General features: G+C 34.2%; 1 protein-coding gene across 2 annotated transcripts in view; it reads right to left on the bottom strand.

The window, feature by feature from the left end:
- LOC115213303 (BAI1-associated protein 3-like) overlaps window positions 1–24951 on the bottom strand; it is a 1469361-nt gene that overhangs the window by 458408 nt on the left and 986002 nt on the right. For both annotated transcript variants that reach the window (XM_036504187.1, XM_036504188.1), the window contains one exon: window positions 16656–16722. In XM_036504187.1, coding sequence (XP_036360080.1) covers window positions 16656–16722 — 67 coding nt within the window. The remainder of the gene's footprint in view (window positions 1–16655; window positions 16723–24951) is intronic.

Genomic DNA, 24951 nt, shown 5'->3' with positions numbered 1-24951 from the left:
CATAGTTTCTACTTATTTAAACACACACACACACACACACAAATGGTCCTGTATGTCCGTGGACACATATACAATATACACACATACATCTATTTTCCCATTAACTAGTTATTCATTCAAGGATGGACACACGTGTGTCCATAGCTATATTAAGCATAAATATTTCTTAATCAACCTATTAAGTTTATTCTAAAGACTGCATAATGTAAAGTGCCTATTCATTTCGCATGTTTCTTTTGTGAAACGACACTTTTATACAATAACCTTCACTAACGTAACGATCTAAATATACTAGTAATTGTTGATTTTGTTACCAGAGTAATATGGACACCTGACGTCAATCTGTTCCTCACTCTTCTACATTGTCGTTTCTATACACCTACGTAAATGCGTACCTGTGTAGGCGGTAATGAAAAGTTATTCAGCAGCTATCGTTGCAATGGATTTGCGTGCTTCTTATATTCAGTTTCGAAGTCCGGTATTTCACATAAAATTAAAATCTAAGATGTAACTTTTCCTTATATTTGCTGATATAAACAATACATGTGAATTATCAGATTATATATATATATATTATATATATATATATATATTTATGCATGTGCTTATGTGTATGCTCCTACTCACACTCATATTCATCTTTATATACTCTCCATCTCTACATGTGTGTGTATATAGATAGATAGATAGATAGATATACATATAGATGCATACGTATAATTTGATGTTTGTATCTGCGTCTGTATTTATATATGCACATACAACTACTTACGGAAATATATATTAATATACGCGTTAACTCACACATACTCACAAAAAGATATATATATATATATGTATGTATGTATATGTGTGTGTGTGTGTGTGTATGTTCATACATAAATATATATACATTTTTGGACATAAACATATGGCATATGTAATCGAAGAGTGCTTCCCTTTTAAGAATATTCACGGTAGGTGTTTTCCTTTCTATATAAAAAAAGAGCCTTTCTTTCCTCTTTACAGGCAACATTTACATCTGCATCTTTTAATTCAGTCCATCATCTTTATTATATAGTTCACCTGAACAAGAAGAGCCTACTGTTTATTTTCAACTTCAATATATTTCGCCAGAGGGTTTAATGATATGTGTTTCAAGATGTAATCTATGAAGATATTGTAAATATAGATTTGTATGTATGTTAAAAGCAGTGCTAACTAGGTTTCTTTTACAAAGTACAGCTGCTAACAAGAAAAAAAGAAGCGATGTTTTCGTTAAGGACATTCAATGATTGCAAACAAGTGACCCTCTCTGTGATTGCTCGTATTGCGAGTCATAATAGTAAAATCATTTTATCTCGCCCTATATCCTTCCCTATTGTCTTATAGGAAGGATTTGATTATGAGTTTGCTCTGTTAAAACAGTAAAATCAACGCCAACAACAACAATGTGATACTGAACCATGAAGCGAGCATCTTAAGTCTTCGTTTGCTTTGCTAAAAGTAACAGTCAAATCTCACTACAATTGTACCCGCGCATCTTAAAGTCCTCAAATTATCGTTTGATAATATTGAATTACCGATATTATCTTAGACATAATCCAGAAAAAATGTTCCATAGGATTCACATAGCAATCTACAAAAGCGACTATAGTGATCAGAAATCTCGGTTGCCGAATCAAATCGGTAAATCAGTATTATCATGAGGCAATGAGAGTTTTGCTTCCCAGTTGCTCAACTGATAAGCAACTTTGCTATAAATTACACCCTAACATCCTAAAAACGAAAGGACATATTAGATAATGTATTTCGAGGTAAGTAATGCAGGAAGATGATTTGGTTTTGGGTGGGATGCGTTCAAGTGCTCTGTATGTCAGAGAATGATCATAAAAATGACATTTGTTATCACATAAATTACGTTTTTTATGTGCCCGTACGAATACAATACAGAGCATTTATACGTCAGATTTGATCTCTTTTCTCGTGAGTTGAGACCGTTGCAGTTTGTTTAGGTTTTAATCATTAGAAGGTATTCGTAGACTAATTTCTTACTTAGACACAATGATACACATTATATCGCAGTGTCGATAGATAATGGTTGAATGAATGAATGAATGGATATTTTCATTCTTTTTGTAAATTAAGGGAATCTCAGTAACAGCTACCATATATATTCCTTGCTTTTGTGAAATTATAGCTGTAATCTTCGAGTTCACTTAACAATCGATTTACTGTCGGAGTTAACTCCCTTGTCCATTGCTCCTTCGCTGACACTCACGTTAGTCTTGTGCAAGGCTTGAAGAAATCCGAACTAGGAACGGATATTAAGACGTGTTCGGTGGCAGATGGAAATACTTTCATTTACTAACCTATACAATTATATCTCTTTTAAATTTAAATCTTGCAAAACCTGTTTTTATCACTAAAAAGGCCATACTTAACTTTAATTCCAGTCATATGTCATTGAGTTGAAGTCAGTCTAATTTACGACTAACTCCAATTGCAAGAAATAAAAATTAAAAATGATATTGAAAGTGAAGATGCAAAAGCGCTCGGGTTCTGGTGTATAATATATGTAACTTACTTTTGTATTCTGGATTCAAATACCTTCTAGACTGAATTTAGAATTCTCACTCTATGTTCGTAAAAATGAGTACTAAGGGGGGGGGGCATGTCATGTACAAATTTGTGTTCTTGTTCTTAGTTAAAAATATTTGTGAAAGATCTTTATTATATCTGCATCAATACAATTTCAGTAACAGATCCCTCGAAGTGCCTTGTGTTACTTGTGTTGCTTACTTCTCTTACTTTAAAAGTTTCAATGGTTTATATGATGGATGCAGCTTCATATATTTATTTACGTCTTCAAGATCTATCAAGGTGCGTTAACGTTAGAATTCGCAAGAAGTGATACCTTGCTAAACAGTTAATACTTAATGTATATTAACCGTGGTCGTGGTCGTGGCCGTTAATTCTGTCAAATCCTTGCAGCCAATTATCCTCTCTGTTTCTAGAGTAATCTGGATTATCGTGTGTGTAAAATTGGCATTAATTATCAGGACGTATCTTAAAACATTCGGAGGTAAGGAGATTCAGTTATATCTCTCTCCATAGAATATTTCAAACATTTCTCCAAAATATCCACAACGTGAATGTTGTTGCTGTTACCTATTTATATCCAAATCAAACATATTAAAGAAATTCCATAGGATGTTATACAGTACTTAGATCTTCAGTTATGTGTCTTATAATAAACCGTGGTAACCTGCTCACAACCCTTATTAGGAAAAAACTCTTTCGCATGATATTGCTAACATCCATCGTATTTAATGCCTAATTTCTTATTTGAGTCACCTATTTTACGAATGTTGAATCTTCGGCTTAAATATATGCTTTTATACGTTATGTACTACAATTGCCATACCCTCATGTGACATATATAAGTCTGCCTCTTTTATGTGGCAGATGAAGTAATCTCTGGTTTAACTGCGCCACCTAATATCTTAGGTGAGAGGAGTCTATGCTTTGCAAGCATTTGGGCCAGGTCTCCTGTTTGTTGATCTATTTCTATTTCTTCTTCCCTTCCACCAGTCTGGAGTTCTTGTAAAGGGTTATTAGCAACCTTCTCTCAACATACTAAAAAGGTAAAAGTAGAAGAAAAAACAACAATTAATCTTTTCCGTTAGATCTCGTTATTTATTTTTATTTTTGTATTGCTTGTTTGATCATTCGCTCTGGTATATGAAAACCTACTGACATAAACGTAATCTCACAGTATTATCTATCAATTTTAAACAGCTTTAGGTGTAGGAGTGGCTGTGTGGTAAGTAGCTTGCTTACGAACCATGTGGTTCTGGGTTCAGTCCCACTGCGTGGTACCTTGGGCAAGTGTCTTCTACTATAGCCTCGGGCTGACCAAAGCCTTCTGAGTGGATTTGGTAGACGGAAACTGAATGAAGCTCGTCGTATATATGTGTATATATATATATATGTTTGTGTGTGTTTGCGTGTGTGTATATATTTGTGTGTCTGTGATTGTCCCCCCAACATCACTAGACAACAGATGCTGGATTGATTACGTCCCCGTAACTTAGCGATTCGGCAAAAGAGGCCGATAGAATAAGTACTAGGCTTACAAAAAAATAAGTCCTGGGGTCGATTTGCTCGACTAAAAGGCGATACTCCAGCATGGCCACAGCCAAATGACTGAAACAAGTAAAAGAGTAAAGAGAGAGAGTAAGTTATAGTAGCAAAATTCTTAAGGCCTTTTCTTCTCCGACACGTTACTTGGCTATAGCACATTCAACTCGAATCAAAACGATGTGTTAAAATGCTGAGCTTGCTAATAAGATAATTTTTTTTTAAATGTCAACTTGAAGAGATATAAACGCTATAGAAAAAATGTTCATCACAGACACACACTATCATACACAAATGCATATACATACAGATACATTTCCATTCATATATACGCAGGCGTAATAGCTAGTATGCAAGAATATATTAGAATACTGACCACGTCAGTCGAGAAAATGTCCCTTGTTTGCATTTTTTTATGTTAGGTGAAATAATACTATGCATCAATATTGATATTAGTGATGTTACAAATCGATATTTGGGCAAATATGTTTCTGATTAAGTATTAGGTGAGAAGAGGACATATCGGGCTATACTTATTTGCTCATTTTTTTCTTGTTATTCAAATTATGGAATATGTACCCGTATTTCAATTTGGCATTTATATATCTCACCTGTCAAGCTAATAAAATAAAAGAAAAATTGTTTTCTCGTCTAAAGTAACATTTTAAACATGCAGTTCGAATAAACATGGAAGCATGTACAGGAGTGGTTTAAATGTATGTTAGAAGAAGCAACATAATTCTCCCTTGTTTTTATAGATTTGTCTGATGGTTTCTAAGGTTCCATCCGGCTCCTTGGATCTCCTGCAAAGTGAAATTTGGTCTAGCATAAGCATTAGCCATGAGAGCTTTCATCCGTTACAGCTGTTAGACCATATCTATGTTTGTTCAAGAAACTGCCCGTTTCTTTGAATTTCTTAACCATTTTCCCTCCGATGGTAAAGACAAATTCAATTCTCCCAGGATGAGGGGCGTTGAAACTATCTGCTATCGGCCGATACGACCGTCCTTCGTGTCACTAACTGTATTAGAAAGAGAAAGAAATATATGTCTTCAAGTTAAGTTATATGTTGAGCGTGAAGACGCAACGGCCCAGTGTGTAGGGCAGCGGACTCGCGGTCGTAGGATCGCGGTTTCGATTTCCAGACCGGGTGTTGTGAGTGTTATTGAGCGAAAACACCTAAAACTCCACGGCTGGGGGATGGAGGTGAATCCTGCGGTATTCTTTCTCCACAAATTTCTCTCAGTCTTCCAGTTTCTGTTGTACCTGTATTTCAAAGGGCCAGCCTTGTCACACTCAGTGTTATGCTGTATCTCCCCGAGAACTACGGTAAGGGTACACGTGTTTGTGGAGTGGTCAGCCAATCAACGTTAATTTCACGAACAGGCTGCTCCTTTGATCGGATCAACTGCAACCCTCATCGTCGTAAACCGGCGGAGTGCCACGATATATTGAGCACGGTTCATCAAATGGCTGCTCAGTCCCCTACCACACGGACCGCAACGTGCATAAACAGCAAAAACAAGAAAAACAACAACACACATATGCAATAAAATCAACTTACGTTGAAAGTCAACAAAGTCTGTCTTAGAAACGTTGAGATGTATTAAAAGATATAGATAAGGAAATAATCTTGCCGCCAACAGATTTTTCTGCAAAATATGGATGGTTTATCCTGTTCATGCTATATTATTAGCAATAACCTGCATTTTAGAATAAACTTATTTCCTTGTCTGTATCTTTCAATACATCTCAACGCTTCTAAAGCAAACTTTCCGATAGCTTCTTATAAAGCTAGATTTATATATTCTAAAATTGCAGAAGAATTTGTCGCCGGGCAGTTTAGCTTAAGGACCAAGCACTTGACGCGTATTCACAGGAATGTGAGTGAGCTCCTGTCACATGGCTGGTCGCCGACATATTTTTTCTGCAAAATACGTATAGTTTATCCTGTTCATGCGATATACTTATTTTCTTTTCTATCTATCTATCTATCTATCTATCTATATATATATATATATAATATATATATATATATATATATATATATATATATATATGTATATATATACATATATATATATATACATACAAGTATGTATGTATCATATTAAGATGTTAGCGCAAATGGTAGATACGAAAATAATATTAACGTGATCGCCTTGGTGATGATAGCAAAACTTAACAGCAAAACAGGAAATTTAATATCTTTCAACTAACTCAAGACTAGTCGCTACTGTAACAAATATTGGAGTTAATTCGGAGCTTATTGTATTTTTCTTTTCTCGCTTAATTTGATTTTTATATACTTACGTACAGGGTGTCCATAAAACCAGTATACATGGGAAATATCACTAATATACTTTTTTTTTCTTCCGCAGAGTGAATTGGAATTTGTCTTGAGAAGAAAAAAATAATGGAATTGGTACTACTCACTGGTCGTGAGAGTCGGTTTTAATCGACGGATGACATTTACTTTCAATGCTCAACATTCCAGGAAACCCTAATTGTCTTTTACTTATGACACTGAGGAAGGTGGTCAAGGAATTCAAAGAAATAAGCCAAGAAACAAACGATCAACTGAAGCGCATGAAATCAATGAAGCCGTCACTATAACAGTTTATGATAGACCCAAGATGTCACTTCGCAGAACTTTCAGCGAACTGAGTATTCCCTGAAAAACCACCAGACAGATCTTAAAACAAAAAGGAAAATTTCGTCTGTACAAGATTAGATCTTGCGCAACTTAACAGAGGATAAACCTGACATGTTTGGAGACGTGACCTAAATTTGGTTGGATGTAAAGGAATGCTTCACAGAAGACTGTGTGTTGTACAGCGAGAAAGGTTTGTTATACGAGAACGGTAAGTTTAACCAACAAAAAATTTGGCGCTGCTCCCGAAAACAATCCTTACTGGATGGATCCTTCAAAACAGCAAGGAATGCAGCTGTTTAGGGTGAATACAGTGAAAATCTCATATGTAGGAACTGTTTTTCTCTGATGGTAACATAACTAGTAAGATTGAGAGACTAGTTGATCCAAATACATAGGTTATGTAAAGGCTTTCCTGGGTAGTTCCAACAGGATAGAGCCCCTTCCCATTTCACCATGGGGATAAGAGACAGTTGTATGACAATTTCCCTAATTGGATTTCAAGGAGTGTGAAGTGCTTCTATGTAACCTTGAAAGAAGTGTTGATGGAAGCCCTAGCTGATGTGTAGGAACATTTCTGATCTCTCGTCTGATGTTGCACACACAGACGGAATGAGAGAGAGAGAGAGAGGAGAGAGAGAGAGAGAGGAGAGATAGAGATAGAGAGAGAGAGAGAGAGATGAAAAAGAGATTGAGACAGTGGGTGAGAGAAAGGGAGAGAAATTATTAGTGGGAAGTATCAGGGATGATACGTCACACTCGTTTCCACAGAGAGTTCCTCCTGACATGGATTTTGGAAATGCGGTTGTATCAGCACGGCAAGAAATAAAGGCAGCATCATGAACCGTTAGCCTTTAGTCTAAATTTGCTCCATTCTACAGGTATATGGTTAAAGCAGAGGTGATCTACATCATATTGTCTGGTGGTATCTACACATACCTCCCTGTCTTGATGGTCCTCAGTTATCACATGGTTCTCAGGATATTATACTCTGCTGACAGACAGATATAGATAGAGATAGGGAGAGAGAGAGAGAGAGAGAGAGGGAGAGAGAGAGAGAAAAGAAAGGTGATTAATGAAAAAATCGATACAGAGTGGAAGGTGCAGTGGATAGTTGTGTAATAGTAAAGGTCAATTGAGGACCATCTGGGTGAGAATGGAAATGTGGAAAAATGGATAAAAGTAGGCATCAGTAAAATTAGGAGTTACTTTAGTATATGAGTGGTGCTTTTCATATATGTTTGGCTGTCAAATCTTGACTGGTTGTGTTTATACACGCATCTGGTTCAGTCTCATTTTTATTCTGTTTATTTAATATATATCTTGGCCGCGTAGTAACAGCAGGCTTCAGCAGAATTTGTAGCCAGAAGTTAACATTATAAAGTTTATATGATATGCTGATATCAGCGATGACACAACGAATTCAATAAAGTAGACAAAATACAATATGGGAAAAGGGTATTCTTGGATCTAAATATGGAAAGTTGTTAACAAAATAAGTACAATTATCAAAATTGTAAGAGTCATGATAATACCCTGATAATGCATGTAAGATAATAATACATGTAAGATGATAATACAAGTAAGATAAGGACGCGCACGCTTAGGAAAGCATTAAGATGTACATATCTGGCCACTTTCATTGGAGAGCTAAATTGAAACATCATTAACTCCTGTCAAGATGTAAGCAATATTGCGTATATGTGCGTGTGTGTGTATCTAGTAGTTAGGTAGGTAATCATCTATAACACCCAATGTAATAAACATCACAAGTTGTAGAATCAATACGTAACTCGGTTTTATGCCACTGCATGGCCCTTGGGATTTATTAACTGGGAGAATCTCGAGGAATTCCATGCGAAGAGAACACAATATATGATGCACAGTTTCAAACTGAATTAAACAAGGAATCGTGGTTTATTCATCCCCTTACCCCCATTACTCTTGGAGGCACTACAAGAAGTATTGGGTACGACATTTTCCTACTGTCTAAGTTATAAAATATGCAGAACGTAACACTTCCATGGTGTTTAAGCATTTTATGTATCAGTTAATATTCTATATACTAGCTTACGTGTACATTTCTCTTCTGCGGCATTCTATCAACAGATATACTCCACTCATGAAAATGAATTATTAATACAATTGGGTGAGAAATATTCTTAACAATATCGACCTTAACAGTTCCGGAGAAGGAAGGATATTACAAGTAATTCGTGCTATATGACACTTTCTCTTTTGATAGATCCAACGTAAAATTATTACTATTATTAGTTGTTTAAAAAGTGATTTAACAAAATGCACTTATATATTTTTTTTTTTTTGGTTTTTATTCAATTTATTCACCAGGCTGAAATATTATCTGGATCAGTGACCAAAAGACAAATCTCATTAAAAAATCTTGTATAAAAATACATAAAAATAAAAATTTAAAAAAATAATAAAACTTAAACTTGCAAATTCGAAGGGAAATAAACATGAAGCTGTAACACGCAACAATTAGGAAAATAACTTTTAACACTTTTTGTTGAAAATAAATTGAAAATCACGCACATCCGCTTTGGGAAATGTTATTTCACACAAAGTTATTTATTGCCAACAAAAAACAAATTTACAGCAGTTTTAGACTGTAAATTTCTCACGGATGATATTATGAACTATATACGTACTGACGCATGAATATTTAACAAAGTACAGTCGTTTTCTTATATTCACCTCAACACATATATACCAATGACGTGCAGGTACAAACACACGCATACATATATACATAAATACGTAAGTTGAAATGTAAAGTAAACATGTTTGAAAAGTGCAATATTAAAGATGTTAAAAAGTAAACCATGTTTACACTGCAGCTTCAATCCTTCCCTAGGCAGAAAAAGAGGAATTGATCTAACAATAATTGTACGATTTTAGACCACTAGAAAACAGGTTTTCTATTTTCTGTAGTCTAAAAAAGAAAGAAAAACCTTGCAGTAACTACCTGTATTCTAACAAAGAAAAAACCCTCGTAGTGACTAACAAAACTGTATGTTTATTGAAAGTTATACGGTAGAAGAGCGCTGCCTAGTCCAGAATTAATTAAGATTTTGAACGTACAAATTATATTAACTAGTTTAGCTGACTCCTTGTTTATAGACATAAATATACGTAAGCTACACATTTTCCTTCGTGGAAAGAATACAAGATTCTTTCTCTGGCGAAGATCTAAGAAGAACATTCTCAAAGTTTTCTCAGTTTTCAGACCACAAGGAGACGAAACCTGCGATATAACTAGTATCTTAGTTTACCCCAAACACTAATTTTTTTTACTTTATTCTTTAAATTTAAGTTTATTCAAAACTCACATGATAGTGTGCTGTGACTGCAGTAAACAAATAGGCTCGTGCGCACGAATCTTTATGGATGCATTGATGTAAAGGGGCGTGGGGTTATTTATCTGTTATTTAGTACGTGAATATTTTAGTATAGAAGTGAAGGCATTTTTCTGCTCGGAATTATATCTGTTGAGATTATTCTAGGTCATCATTTAATTACACGACATCATTCCCTAAGCCCATTATATACGAGCGTTTGTTCTATATAAACGATATATATCGTACGCTTATGTTTTACTACGCTTATGATCTAGAATCGATTGTGAAATACAGAACATTATGAAGATGAACAAACGAATAAGTACACAGCTTTTATTACAAAATTAGTGTTGTTAATATCAATTGTATACGCCAATAATAGTATAATAAATTGTATTGTGGTCTTTCTATGATTATTTCTTTCTTGCTGTTTTTGAGCCATTGAAAAATGTGTTAACAGATATTGAGCATCGACGTTGGTGATAACGCCTTCCCAAAAAACCATTAGAATGTCTTCGAAGGATTTCTTGCTGGATCTTTTCAGCCTTTCTTGTTTGGTAAAGATGTGTATTTATTATGCATTTGTTATGCTTCGGAGGAAGTTCTTCTCTTTGTATAGTTTTACTGTTCTTAATATATATATATATATATATAGGGGATGTACTCGCATAGCAAGTGATTTGATCTGAGATCGTGTGCTGAAACGAAAACAATTGCAGCGTAGAAGGTGTTTGTAAGCCATTTAAGAAACATACAAAAGCCGTTCGATTCACTTCAACATTTAAGTTTAATTTGTCAAATATTTTCGTCGCTAAAATCCGCGACCTGTTCACTGACAAAAATCCGTGCTGCATCTCTGGATTTTTGTCAGTGAACAGGTCGCGGATTTTAGCGACGAAAATATTTGACAAATTAAACTTAAATTTTGAAGTGAATCGAACGGCTTTTGTGTGTTTCTTACATGGCTTACAAACACCTTCCACGCTGCAATTGTTTATATATATATATATATATATATATATATATATATATATATATATGCTAGAGAGAAGCTTTAATCAGTACAGGGTCCTACATGTGTTTATACCTGTAATCAGTTTATTTCAATTTAACTCTTAATTGCGTGGTATAGCCTTTACGAATCCTTATATATTTGTTGTTCCTGTTGAGTAAATTCTTAATATTCACGATATATTCCTCTTCCTCCGTGATTATAAATATATTGCTTTTGTGAATCATGCATATTTAAGTATCGTTTCCTGAATTATGCAGGTATTGCTTACCTTCCTTCTTGTGCATTTTTTATATAGTAGTCAAGAGGAGGAAAGCCATTGCCAATGATATTTTAAATAGTCTTTGAGATTGATAGGAGGGTGTAAGGAATGTATCTTCAAACAGAAAATCTGGCCAGCATTCTTGCAACGGAATGGATATTGCTAAACCCATACAAAAAGCCAAATAGCGGTGTTAAAACTGGCTACGTTATATCTATCACACAAATAGGCCATGGTGGTATTTCATTGCGGACCTCAAATAGCCGAAACAAATTTCGCTAGGTATACGATCCACGTTCATATAGTTCCAAACTTTCACCATTCTAGATTGATATTTTTTATCATTGAACTCTAAAGGATGAAAGGCAACTTTGACCACGATGTAATTTGAACCCAGAGCGTAGGATATGAAATAAAGACATTTTACCTGACACGCGAACAACTTTGCCGATTGTATGTTACTGGTTTTATAACAGTCGGCTCAGGTTTACTCTCTCTCTCTCACACACACACACACACACACACACACACACACACACACACACACACACACACACACACACACACACACACACACACACACACACACACACACACACACACACACACACACACACACACATATATATATATATATATATAATATATATATATATATATATGTCTGTGTGTGTATATAAATAATGTTCTAGAGTTTGATAGAGTGTTTCCAAAATTATTATTTTGTTTAAGTCATATTTCAGTCGGAGATGGAAGATGGTACTGGAAATGAGAAAGATAAGTTGGTTTATAGTGAATATATTTTGTACAAGTTTGAAGAATTTATCTTCCTGTGTAGAACGATTTTTTCTTTGCTGAGATTGCTTAGTTTATTTAAACTAATGTGCTTAGTTAATCCTGTGAGTGATGGCTGTATACTATTAAGATTTGAGTACATGTTGGGTAATACGTTTTTCTTACTCTTTCACTGATTTATTGACGTTTTTGAAGAATTTAATCTGGCACACTTTTCTTTATTCTCAGACGTTTGTGTCTTTGTCGTTTGACGTATTTCTTCAGGTATTTTGTTGCATATGTTTCTTGGTTTATCCTATAGTGCTGTTATATAATATACATGTATATTTGTGTATATTGAAAAGGCTAGTGTATATATGAAAAACGCTAGTTTATTCTAGACTTGTGTATTTTATAATACTTTATTCATATTTTCGTATTAGTTCATTGAAATTTATATAAGAGTAAATTTCTTAAATTCACTATCAAATTTTCAAGACAGTCTTAAACTCATCTTCAAAATGTAGGAATATTGGCGTCTGTTGCTGACTCATAAATGGTAAGCATGTCTGAATTACTAGATTTGATCTTCATCAGTCATTTTTGCTTCTGACATGTGCATGTTCGTCCTGCGTTTACTTCAGCCACGTACCGAGTCATTTGTAAACTTCTTCTATCCTTTATCCTCCATTTTCTATGGAACTGTTGCCCAGTAATGCATTCCTAGTTTGTATGGAAAACTTTGCAATTACCATTAAATGCGAGTGTAAAATCAGCTGACATTGTCATAACTAGTCCTGAAATTTACACCTTTCACAATTTCATTTGAGTCTATACACTGTTCGAAGCTTGTGCTCATGGCTTCATCTGCTTGCAACTTGCTGCTGGTACGAAAATTTCATTAAATAACATAGTATATATTCAGAATCAATTTACAAGTTCGCTGTTTAGCGTAATTGATATTTTGTTTTCCTTTATCATATGATTTATTCAATTATTTAGCTGTTAGTGTGTAGTTGATTTGTAATATGCTCAATATGTGTGGTTATAATAAAAGAAACACACCAGAAGTCATATTTGTGTGTACACAAAACAAAGGAAGAGTACAGTATTTTACGCCGAGCGCAGTCTTCCCTTGTTAACTTATATTATATATTTTGCAACCGTAGTTTTTGCAAAATCACTTGTAAGTATCATGCAATTAAACAGAGAATGCATGAAGGTGAATTGATAGTCATTAGTCAAATTCATGCTACACATGTTTCAATATTATTATATTTTATTTGCCCACGATTTATTACATACTGTTCATCACTTACTACGCTTTATAACCTGATATCTCATTAGGCGTTGTAAGCAAAGGACTGATAAATCGGTCTAGCACTCTATGGTTCAAGACGTACATTGTGAGGGTAGGTAATTAAAGATAATGATATTAAATAATGTGAATTGTGTTATATCAAATCATATTATGACAAATAAATTACAACCTCATTGAAACATATAAAACATATGTAGTATGAATTGAACAAACGACTATCTATTCATCTTATACATACATATCACTCTGATTTGAATACATTTATGTGTACACACACAGACACACACACATACACACACACACCACACACACACACACACATATATATATATATACATACATATATTTAAATGATTAAAAGGTATCAAGCTTGGACTGACATGAAAAAAGTATACACGATGTTTATATATGCTCTTTTAAAAACAATTCAAACTCAATAGCCTTCAATCCTTCGCAAAAACAAACAGTTTCACTTTAGTATTAACGTTTTCTCCTAAACCTAATTTGTTTTGCTTGATTTACCTAGGATAATACAGCCTTATTAAACAAATCAGACAAGGCAGTGACGATGAGCAGATGCATTAAAGGATAAGCAAAGTACATATTTGACGTAGATGGGGATACTTAGTCATTAGTCCTCAAATGGATATCATCGCCATTTCGACAATTTAAACCGATGGTGAAAAGGCAACCCGAAAATACTGTGTAACAATATTTGAGAATGTAGTAGCATCAACATTTTTGACGAAATACAAATTTCAAGCCTATAAATATTGCCCACTATATAAGACGAAAATTATAATGCACATATAAATGTATGATGAAATACTTATAGCTGAATATTAAAAGAGAAACATAAAACGCTTTGATTACAAAAGCAGAGACAGTAATGTAATAAAATGATAAAAAGGCTAAAGGCAAATATTTAGTCGTCGATCGTGTAATGAGTGTTATTTCGTTCCGTGAAAACCTACTGAATTTTGGTCGAGCCAGAACTAACTGTAGAATAAAAGATTCCAAAGCGGAATTTGTCATCATCATACTAAGAGAAGGAAAGTAAAAGGGAAAAAGATAGAAAGAATAAAACATAGAATAATCTATAGAACACATACCTAACCTTTTGCCAATCTCCGTTAACCAACGGTGCTTGTAATGCTAGCAATATTTCGTATTCATGTCAAACGTTTAATTTATAAATTTATTGCAAGTTTGAAATAATACCAAACTTAATATAATATGTGAATCTAAACTACAATTGAATTGTTTAATTAAATATTTCACCTTATAACCTTACCTAATCATTCTTTTTATAAGATTATTAGTAACATCTACCAATAATTCTTATCTGTCGATCTGCAATTTTCTTATTACCTATCAGGTAAATATATTATACTCATAACAACGCTTAATATGTGTGGTTTGGTTAGATGAACACACATATATACCATCTTCTTTGGTAAATGTATTTTGGAAATATTTGTTCTACCCTTTGTTTTGTATATAAGTGTTACTTGTGCTGTTCTTATAATGCCTATTAAGGCAGAAAACTCTAGTTTTCAGAAAAAAGATGCCTGTTTTTCATGACCTTTCAATTTTGGAGAATACTTTACTTCTGAGATTGTCTACCATTCACATTTGTAGTTTATACCAATTGCATCAAGTTATTAGCTACTGACTGCGGAAGCGCAAATAGTTTTAATAGAGCATGAAATTTTGTATTTCTATTTAATATATCCTTATTTGTTTTGTTGTTCACATATATGTCACTGGCCACCACGAATTATTTCTCTTACCTCATTTTCGTTTCACTTACGTACGCCTGTAAGTGTGTTTAATATGTATGTTTGTGTGTGCGTGTGCTCGAACAATTTATAATATCTGGCACACTTCTAAAAATTTATGCATGCATCATTTGGGTATTCGTTAAAGATATAACATAACACAGATATGACATAAAAGAAATCAAATGAGTTTTTTTTTGTATAATTTTCTTCTGATTACGTGAAGACATTTATCAGATATTTTTATTTGCGAAATTAATTTTTATCTTACCTGTTCTCGCGCTATGATTTTCCTGAATCCAACGAAACATTGCTAAACATTTGATTAAATCAGACAATTTTCTATTTTTTCCTGCTACTTAATTCTGTGTGTTTTACAAGTAGCAGTAAAATTAATTGAAATAACCGAAGTTTCCTGATAGTAGCAGAATATTTAATTAAATTCGAAAACTTGTCAAGGTTTCTCAATGTCATCATGGTTTGTTTCAATTTTTGGAATATGCAGCTACGGGAATTCCATGTCAATTTTCATAGAAATGATGTACACTCTTATAGTTACTTTACACGCTGAGAGAGTTTTGTTAAGAAAATGAATTAAAAATTGAAAATAAAAGAAGCGATTTAGAAATATTACCTGTTAAGCTTCACACTACATCAATTTATTAATAGGATTAATTTTTAGTGTTGGATATACAAGTATTTACAATTAAAATGAATATTTTCGACGCTGAGTAACATATTTGCACTTAGTTTGTCATAAAGTTGCAACAACAGTGTTATAAACAGCTAAGTTTAAGTTCGTGGCGATTTTACTTGATGACAAAAATATAAAGACTGTAGGCTTTGCGCTGGAAGAATTTACCATATAACAGTCAGTTACATGCTAGATAGAGTGTTGACTCAGGGGTGAGAAAGATCAAACTTTTTCTTCATATATTTTTATCGCTTCGGTGAATAATAAACGTGATGTACACGTAACATCTACCTAGAACTTTGTAGTTAATTTTATTTTACTTTTTATGTACTCTCACCTATTCACGTTTTTGTCATTTAAGAGCGTCCCATTTCTGACTTTCATTCTACTATGATAGCGAATGAATATGCATTTCTAATTATTACTGTATATGTGGGTTGAATTCTTGTCTACACTACATTAAATACGATATCACTTAAATAATTTTCGCATATATGCTTTATATGAATTTGCTGAAATGAAGGGGGTAAAACTTGTAATAGTACATCATTTCTTAAATAAAACGAAGGTTCATTCAACAATGCGCCACAAATATTAAGACATCAAATTTCATATGAACCCGATAGTTAGTTATTTCATACGAATCATTAGTCAAAAAACGTCTTTTAGGTACTTACCATCAGCATCTTTTGCCTCTAAATCACGGGCTTGAACTACCGTAACATTCAACATCAATATTGGGGGCTGAAAAAGAAATAAATTTCAGGTATACTATGATATTTTCTCCAAAACAATAGTTTCTGCTATGGTGAAACGATACAAGATACCTATTTCTTTATTACCCACAAGGGGCTAAACACAGAGGGAACAAACAAGGACAGACATAGGTACTAAGTCGATTACATCGACCCCAGTTCGTAACTGGTACTTAATTTATCGACCCCGAAAGGATGAAAGGCAAAGTCGACCTCGGCGGAATTTGAACTCACAACGTAGCGACAGACGAAATACGGCTAAGCATTTCGCCCGGCGTCCTAACGATCCTGTCAGCTCGCCGCCTTCAAGATACAAGATACCGACTCAATGTTAACTGTCTTATCTACGTAACTAGCGCACTGATATCCTATAATATTTTTACCTTAAGTCCATTTTCGATAGTCACATTGATTTACATATATTGGATTTACAATATCACTTTCGTTTAATTAAAATGATTCATAAATATAATTCAGATCAACAGAATGGGAATATGGGTTCAATCTACTTAGTGACAAAAAAATAAATGGATTTATCTTCATATCTGATTCGAGTCATGTTTCAGGAGATCAAAATATCATAAAGAAGTGTCTACTGACATCACTGCACTGAATTATTTGAAATCATACGTGTTAAATTGTAAATACATGTATATAAGCTTATAATGTATCGGATTGGAGAAATCTAGCTACAAATGTGTACTCTATAAGACAAGCTAATTGTGCTTTCCTGGTTAGACTCTGGAACAAAAATGTATTTTGCTATATTGCAGGAAAAGAGGAGTCTGACATATTGTGTAGAATTCTTCGTCAGTGAAGTGTGTCAACTGATATTCACGGAAGACTGAATGACTAAATTGGAGCTAGTGTTAGACAAAGAGAAGAAATAAGGATAGAAGAGAGAGAGAAAAAGATAAGAAAGTTGACAAGCGTTAATATAGAATGACAACAGTTAAAAAAAGGACACCAATTGAACTGAAAAAATGTGGAGAAGAAATGAGAGCAAATATCTGGAAAGGTTATGCTTAGGGCATATGCAGTTATGAAGTCATCATATATATGTGTGTGTGTGTGGTGTATATATATATGTAAATGCATACATATGTATACATACATACATATATACACACATACACTCACACACACACATACACACACATATATATTGTTACGGGTTTAACTAGTGCAGTGTTTCTGACCCACATCGTGGATATGGTTCCAGTATGTCTGGTGAAAATGTGACAGTCTTTTGTTTAGTGGGAGACTGATGAGTTTTGGAAGGACCTGTGACCTCGTGCGGTTGAGAAAAGGGTCAGTGAGAATGTGAAAGAGGAAGACAGATTAAGGGAATCTAAGAGCAGATGGAGAGGGTATTGACAGTAAGAGAGAAGGACAGGCAGAGAGTATGGTAGAGCTGTCATGAGAGAGATAGAGTATAAGACTAAGGGACAGTTAGAGAGGGTATGAGCGGTACAGAGGGAGATGAGGGAGTGGAAGAAGCACAGAGACGAAGTGAGGTCTTGGCAGTCGTTGAGCGGTCGTCGAGGAACACAGACGGATCTTGGAGTCGCTGGCCGGTCCTCGAAGAAGACAGTCGGATCCTGGAAGTCAGAGCGAGTAGATGGAATCTTAGAAGCGTTGGAATCTTAGCGAGCAAGCTGGGATGCGAGAAAGCTTGGCGGCACAGAAGGGATATGTACAGAGGATTTAGCAGTATTGAGAGGAATGGGACACTGGCGATTCAATTAGGAATTGAGGTATGTGTTTGTGCATTGATACGTGTCACGATGTATTGAACAGTGGAAAGAACAGTCAAGGACTTGTCGATATGTCGATTATCGAGTTGTGGTATTTATGTTCAGAATTGAGTAAAGGACTTGTTGATGTGACTTTATCTGTGATGTTTAGAAAGAGACTTTAAAGAACTGTTGTCTTCGGACGTGAACTTTGAACTGTACTCTTGAATTGCTGTTGTATTATGCTTTGATCTGTTGCATGATGTATTGAGTAGTCACGTGCATGTCTTCCTTTAAATGTCTGCCTTAAATGTATTTGATGTTGTAACCATTGATTGTCGTATAAACTGTTGTTAAATATAAGCCAGTGTCTCTGTTGCCTTGCCTCTCTTTGGGTTGTATCTCGGGTTGTGCCTCTGTATCTCTGTGCTGAGGTTGTGGTTGTTGTTGTATCTCTCCTCTCCTCTCTCCGCCTCTTTGGGTTCCGTGGCGGAACTTGTGTGGGCCGTTCGGGACGAGCGACGACGGCGGGCGATTCCGTCCGTTTCGTAACAATATATATATATATATATATATATATATATATATATATATATATATATATATATATATATATGTATATATATATATATACGTATGTATGTAGGTATCTGCTCAGGGAAAATATCCATGAGAACTTAAGTTAGTAATTATCTATATGCACGGACGAACATAATTTAAATATATACCTGCATTTCAATATCAATGCATATATATATACACACACACATATATATATATATATATGTATATATATATGTATGTGTGTGCACACACACACACATGTATAAGTTTGGTAAATATCTTTGAATTACTTCGTTAATTGAAATATATTTTACAAAACGTGGAATACAAATAACTAAAAAATGAATACAAAAATATTTCAGTATTTTCTTTGTATGATGTGAAATGTCTGAATTATATTATATATACATATGCCGCATACAATTCTCAGTGAAACCGTTTCTATCTGTCTTTTATATGTAATATCATCTCCTATATTGCACTACTGTAAATTAATGATACTTTACTCAATTGCGAAAGAATCTTTTACAAACGAAATATATTGCTCGAGGTCTCGTCAACACACACAAGTTAATAGATTTTGATTTTCCTCGTTTACGAATATATATCAAAACGCGCTCATAAGTTCTCTGGAAATTGTTTCTTACATACAAACTATTATGTCTGCTCCAAGCAGTTTAATATTGGTACCCACAATATATTTTAATTTTCAATTTATTATTTATTTCCTCTAAGCACATTTTATACGCATTTCCAACAAAGATAACAAATTGAAGCCATATTTATGACAGGATCCATCAGAAAGTTTGTAATAAAGGCTGACATTCAACGATTGAGTACTATAAATATATAAGTTTATATCTTTATATGCAATAAAATATTACAAACAGTTGATCAGTAAAGTCTATATAGAGTTTATTCTGATGATGTTAAATATTATTACAGTCACCTTCTTATATGATGGTCGTATACTCATTCACTAGCAGTATTATCTCCAACACTTAATGGAGATGGGTTCAGCGAAAAATTGTTTAAAAACTCTTCGTTATAACCAGTTGGAAATACGGCAAAATTTGATAGCTATCCCTATAACACAATTTCATTTTCATTGTTTCCCTTTAATGATAACCTACTATAACCAACTAAATAGAAAATTCTTCCCTTGGAAGACAAAAGCAACCATAGGGTATAAATGTGAAGTTATTTCTCAGCTATTCTATTTGAGTCTTTTCTCCCTTGCAGTTACTTCTGCATTCAAAATCAAATGTCTTCAATGTCTCCTACCACTGCGTTATTTTATTGCAGTGAGGCACTCATAACAAAGACTTCATTATTTCTTCATGGTTTTAATTTGAACTCGAGCCCATGAAATTTATCTTCTCTTCTAAATTGATTAAAATCAGTTGGTACAACATTGTCAGTTGCTGAATTGACGTACCAAGATGATAATCAGTAACAAAATGGGGTTTAGATTTTTCTGAATATTCAACTTGCAGTTAATTTGCAACAAAGTATGTTCTTAGCTGCTTTCAGTATCATTTCTTCATCTATATAATAACACGTTCATTTTGAAATGTAATAGACAGAATAAGGTCCTCAAACTGTGTTTCATATTTCATACGATGTAATTTGAGAAAGTTTACTACATTAGAAATGACCAGAAAACTCTGAGCACATACTCATATGCATTTACGAAATGCAATCAGTGCTTCTGTAACTTCAGGAGATTATAATTGAAATGTGCCTCAAAATTACGGCAATACTTTACTACATAAACAAACAGATATATGATATATAGTCATCTATCCTCCATTTGAGTCCCTTAGGTGTTTTCATTTCTTTCATTTACAACCCCTATCGAGGCAAATATACATTCACACACATATCTTTATAATCAGGGATTTTCTTGCAAATTTGATCAACATGGGTTTCATTCCTAAATGCAAAATATTAGAACCTGTTACGTGTCAAATGTATACCATAGAATGACCGAGACTGGGGTTGTTATTAAAGAAGATTCACTCCTGCTTCACTGCTATCGTGATACCCTATTTGTATCATAACGGCAGATCTTCCACATTCTATCAGTTAGAATGAGCTTTTGGAAGTTATTAAAACTACACACATTATTGACCTTTACATTGAAGACTACGAAAACACAAAAGGATTTTCCAATTCATTCGTCAAGAAGCCTCCCAAGCAAGTGAGGAGAAAAACTATGTCATAGTGAAGAAACGCAGAGAAATCGGCTTTTAAAAATTTCCACATCATGTAAAGACAGATTGAAATTGGGAACACATGAATAGTCCTTACTGCTCACTCCTGACTAAGATATTCTACATATCAATGCTGGGTTCTGCAATTCCCCAAAGCTTATCACGTGTGAAAATATATGAAGAATGAATACGTTTTCAAAGTTAGCTATTACAGTACAACAGAAAAATAAATCCTTAGCGGTTAGACTTTCTCCCGTTTTGTTCGTGAGTTTTCTTTTGCCATTCTTGAAAAATCTCCCAATAGCTGTCTGATTAAAAAATGACCAAAAGACTTAATTCACTCCAGCATCAATTGTACAAGAAAGACATTATCCGAGGCACATATTGGTTATATATTTTTTAAACATCTGTGTGAGTATGATTCGTTCCTAAAATTATTTCTGTATCATCAGGTTGCTTCCTACTGTACAGAAAATAAAGTTTGATTGTGACATCGGAAGAATGTGTAATTGTACGTTCTAGTCACCATGAATGCTTTTTTACGATACATTACCAATGAAGAGTAAGGTTTAATTTCATTTCATAACATTTGAACAACCAACGGTGTAAATTGCACCAATTATTTAACATAATGTGAACCATGCAAACACCTTCAGCATTGGTTAACATACGAATATAAGATTTGTGAATGCTATTACCACCTACTAGCGGATTCAATTTTGTTTCAGAATCCCTCGAGTTTTGAGATGCTGGAACATTAATATAGGAAATACATAACACTCTCACTCGTGGAACAAGTTAGCATCCCTAAGTTCTTAGATATATAGTATTTTCGTCGGAGGCGCAATGGCCCAGTGGTTAGGGCAGCAGACTCGCGGTCATAGGATCGCGGTTCCGATTCCCAGACCGGGCGTTGTGAGTGTTTATTGAGCGAAAATACCTAAAGCTCCACGAGGCTCCGGCAGGGGATGGTGGTGATCCCTGCTGTACTCTTTCACCACAACTTTCTCTCACTCTTACTTCCTGTTTCTGTTGTACCTGTATTTCAAAGGGCCGGCCTTGTCACTCTCTGTGTCACGCTGAATATCCCCGAGAACTACGTTAAGGGTACACGTGTCTGTGGAGTGCTCAGCCACTTACACGTTAATTTCACGAGCAGGCTGTTCCGTTGATTCAGATCAACCGGAACCCTCGTCGTCGTAACCGACGGAGTGCTTCCTTCCTTAGTATTTTCGTACAAAATAAATCTATGAAAATTTTTCCTAGACAAAATCCACAGCCCTGGCGTTTCAAATACATATGTGCGTTCAGTATATATATATATATACATATATATATATATATATATATATATATATATAATATATATATATATATATATATATACAGAGCAGAATAGTAATAATATTACATAATATCATGTAATAATATATAATGGGATATGGCTTGGTTCAGTCACATGTCCTCGTCTTCGGTTAAGCAGCATAGTCACTTGAGCACCGGTGTTTCCGTAATTAAGCTCCAGGTCGACTAAATGCATTGTGAATGAAATTTGTTGACGGAAACTATGCAGAATCCTGTCGTAAATATATATATGCATGCACACATACACACACATATATAGATATATCTATACATAGAGAGAGAGTGAGAGCGAGGCGACATGCTTTTGTACAATTTCCGGCTACCGTATTTTGTTCATGTGTGCGCACACATCTTTTATTCTGTTTGAGTTGAGAAGTAAGAAAGAATAGCAGATTTGTATATATATGCCATACGTTGGTGGTGCAGCATAAATTTTGCTGAAATATATATGAAACTTGAACATATATATATATATATATATATATATATATATATATATAAGCTTGAAAATGAACAGACGAGTTGATATATATGGAAAGAATCAAGGTAGAAAATGCTAAAATAATTTTATAAAGAACATGTCAATACCGGTTTCAGCCATTGAGACTATATCAACTGAAAGTAAGGAAAACAATTAAATTTGCGAAAAATTTAAAGAAAAGATTTTAAAAGAATATTTGCATAGTATTCAAATACAAGGGGCATTTTCCTTGTTTCTGCCTGTCTCTGTGTCTCTTGTTTACTCTTGAGGGTTCGAGGTCAATGCCCTAGCATTACCGCCGTCGAGTGATTAAAATGAGAGTAAGAGAGTATAGACAACAACAATTTTTTAAAATTTCAAATATCAATTTGACGACATAGTAATAAAATAGCACCTTCATGCTGCTTATTATTATTATTATTATTATTATTATTATTATTATTATTATTATCATCATCATCATTATTAGAGAGAGCAGTGCATGCCATCAAAGTGACACTAGGGTACAAATATATGAAGCCCAGTATACCCATCATGACAACCTGTCTGATAAGGGTACACTAGGCACATGCATCACAACCATGTGTGCGCGACGTGGTGATTTCATATAATGATAAACAGCACATGACCTTGCAGGTGGAGCCCAGTTAGAATTTTCTTCTGGTCCAGTAAACAATCCCGTTCAAAAGGTCCCTGAAAGAGGGTTGTTTAAGGATGTTGAACGAAACAGGCTGAGGTGAATTATTCAAACTCCAAAGAATCCCTCTCAACACGTGGCTATGATGCTTCCCCAATAATTCTGCTCGTGATCAGAGATGCACACATCGTCAGCCTCTAAGGGACATACTCAAATGGTTAAGGCCAAACAACTGACATGCAAATCTGTGGTATTGAGCAGAATATTTGCTGTAGCCCATCTTTTATACCAAGACAAAACAATGTAGATGATAACACTTCCAATCAGTTAAGATCAGAAGTCACGAGAGCCACTGCCTGGTACTGCATCAGGGCATTTTTTATTATTATTATTATTATCATTATTATTATTATTATTACTATTATTATTATTGTTGTTGTTGTTACGGTTGTTGTTGTTGTTGTTGTTATCATCATTGCATAAACTATATCAGTAATTTGGCATTCATTTCCTAAATATATAATATTTGGAGTTTTCTGCAGCACAGTTAGAGGAGCACATTAATTTGAACACACCAGTAGAGAAGTACTAAAATAAGGACATCAAGGAGAACAAGCTTAATACTATGAATAGGATGCGGCAAATCCACTAACGTGTATCCTAGGCAACGCTACTGCAAAAATACTTGAAAGGATTGGCAAAAGTGTTGGCACTATGGAACTTGAAGGTATTGAAACTCTAAATCGTTGACTCTTCACTCTGCTATTTTTCTTCCTATTTCCAAAAGTTCTGTGCGTCTGAAGCTTCTATTTGCTACTCAAACTAGCCGACGATACAGGCACAACTACGTATCTAATAATAGCTAGTGCAATGCTGATCGTTTGAATATGGTTGCAATTTAGTCTAAAAATAGAAGCTCTCAGTAAGAACGACATGGTTAGCTAATCGATATCTGGAAACGATTAATAGTCTGTGCTGTTGGTTAGAGTAGAAAAAGATAATGCTGTAAACCGCACAACGTGAACGTTCAGACCAGTATCCTAAATTCGTTATCCTATTTACTATTGTAATCTAAACACTGAATAACGTACAAATAGAATGTTAAAATATTCTTTGCACATACACTATTGTTATTATTTGAATCAACCATAATAATAATAATAATAATAATAATAATAATAATAATAATAATAATAATAATAATAACTATAGTATTTTA

This window comes from Octopus sinensis, linkage group LG6 (assembly GCF_006345805.1).
Source record: "Octopus sinensis linkage group LG6, ASM634580v1, whole genome shotgun sequence".
Classification (NCBI taxonomy): Eukaryota; Metazoa; Mollusca; class Cephalopoda; order Octopoda; family Octopodidae; genus Octopus; species Octopus sinensis.
Note: the sequence above shows the minus strand (reverse complement) of the source record. Positions and strands in the feature narration are given on the sequence as shown.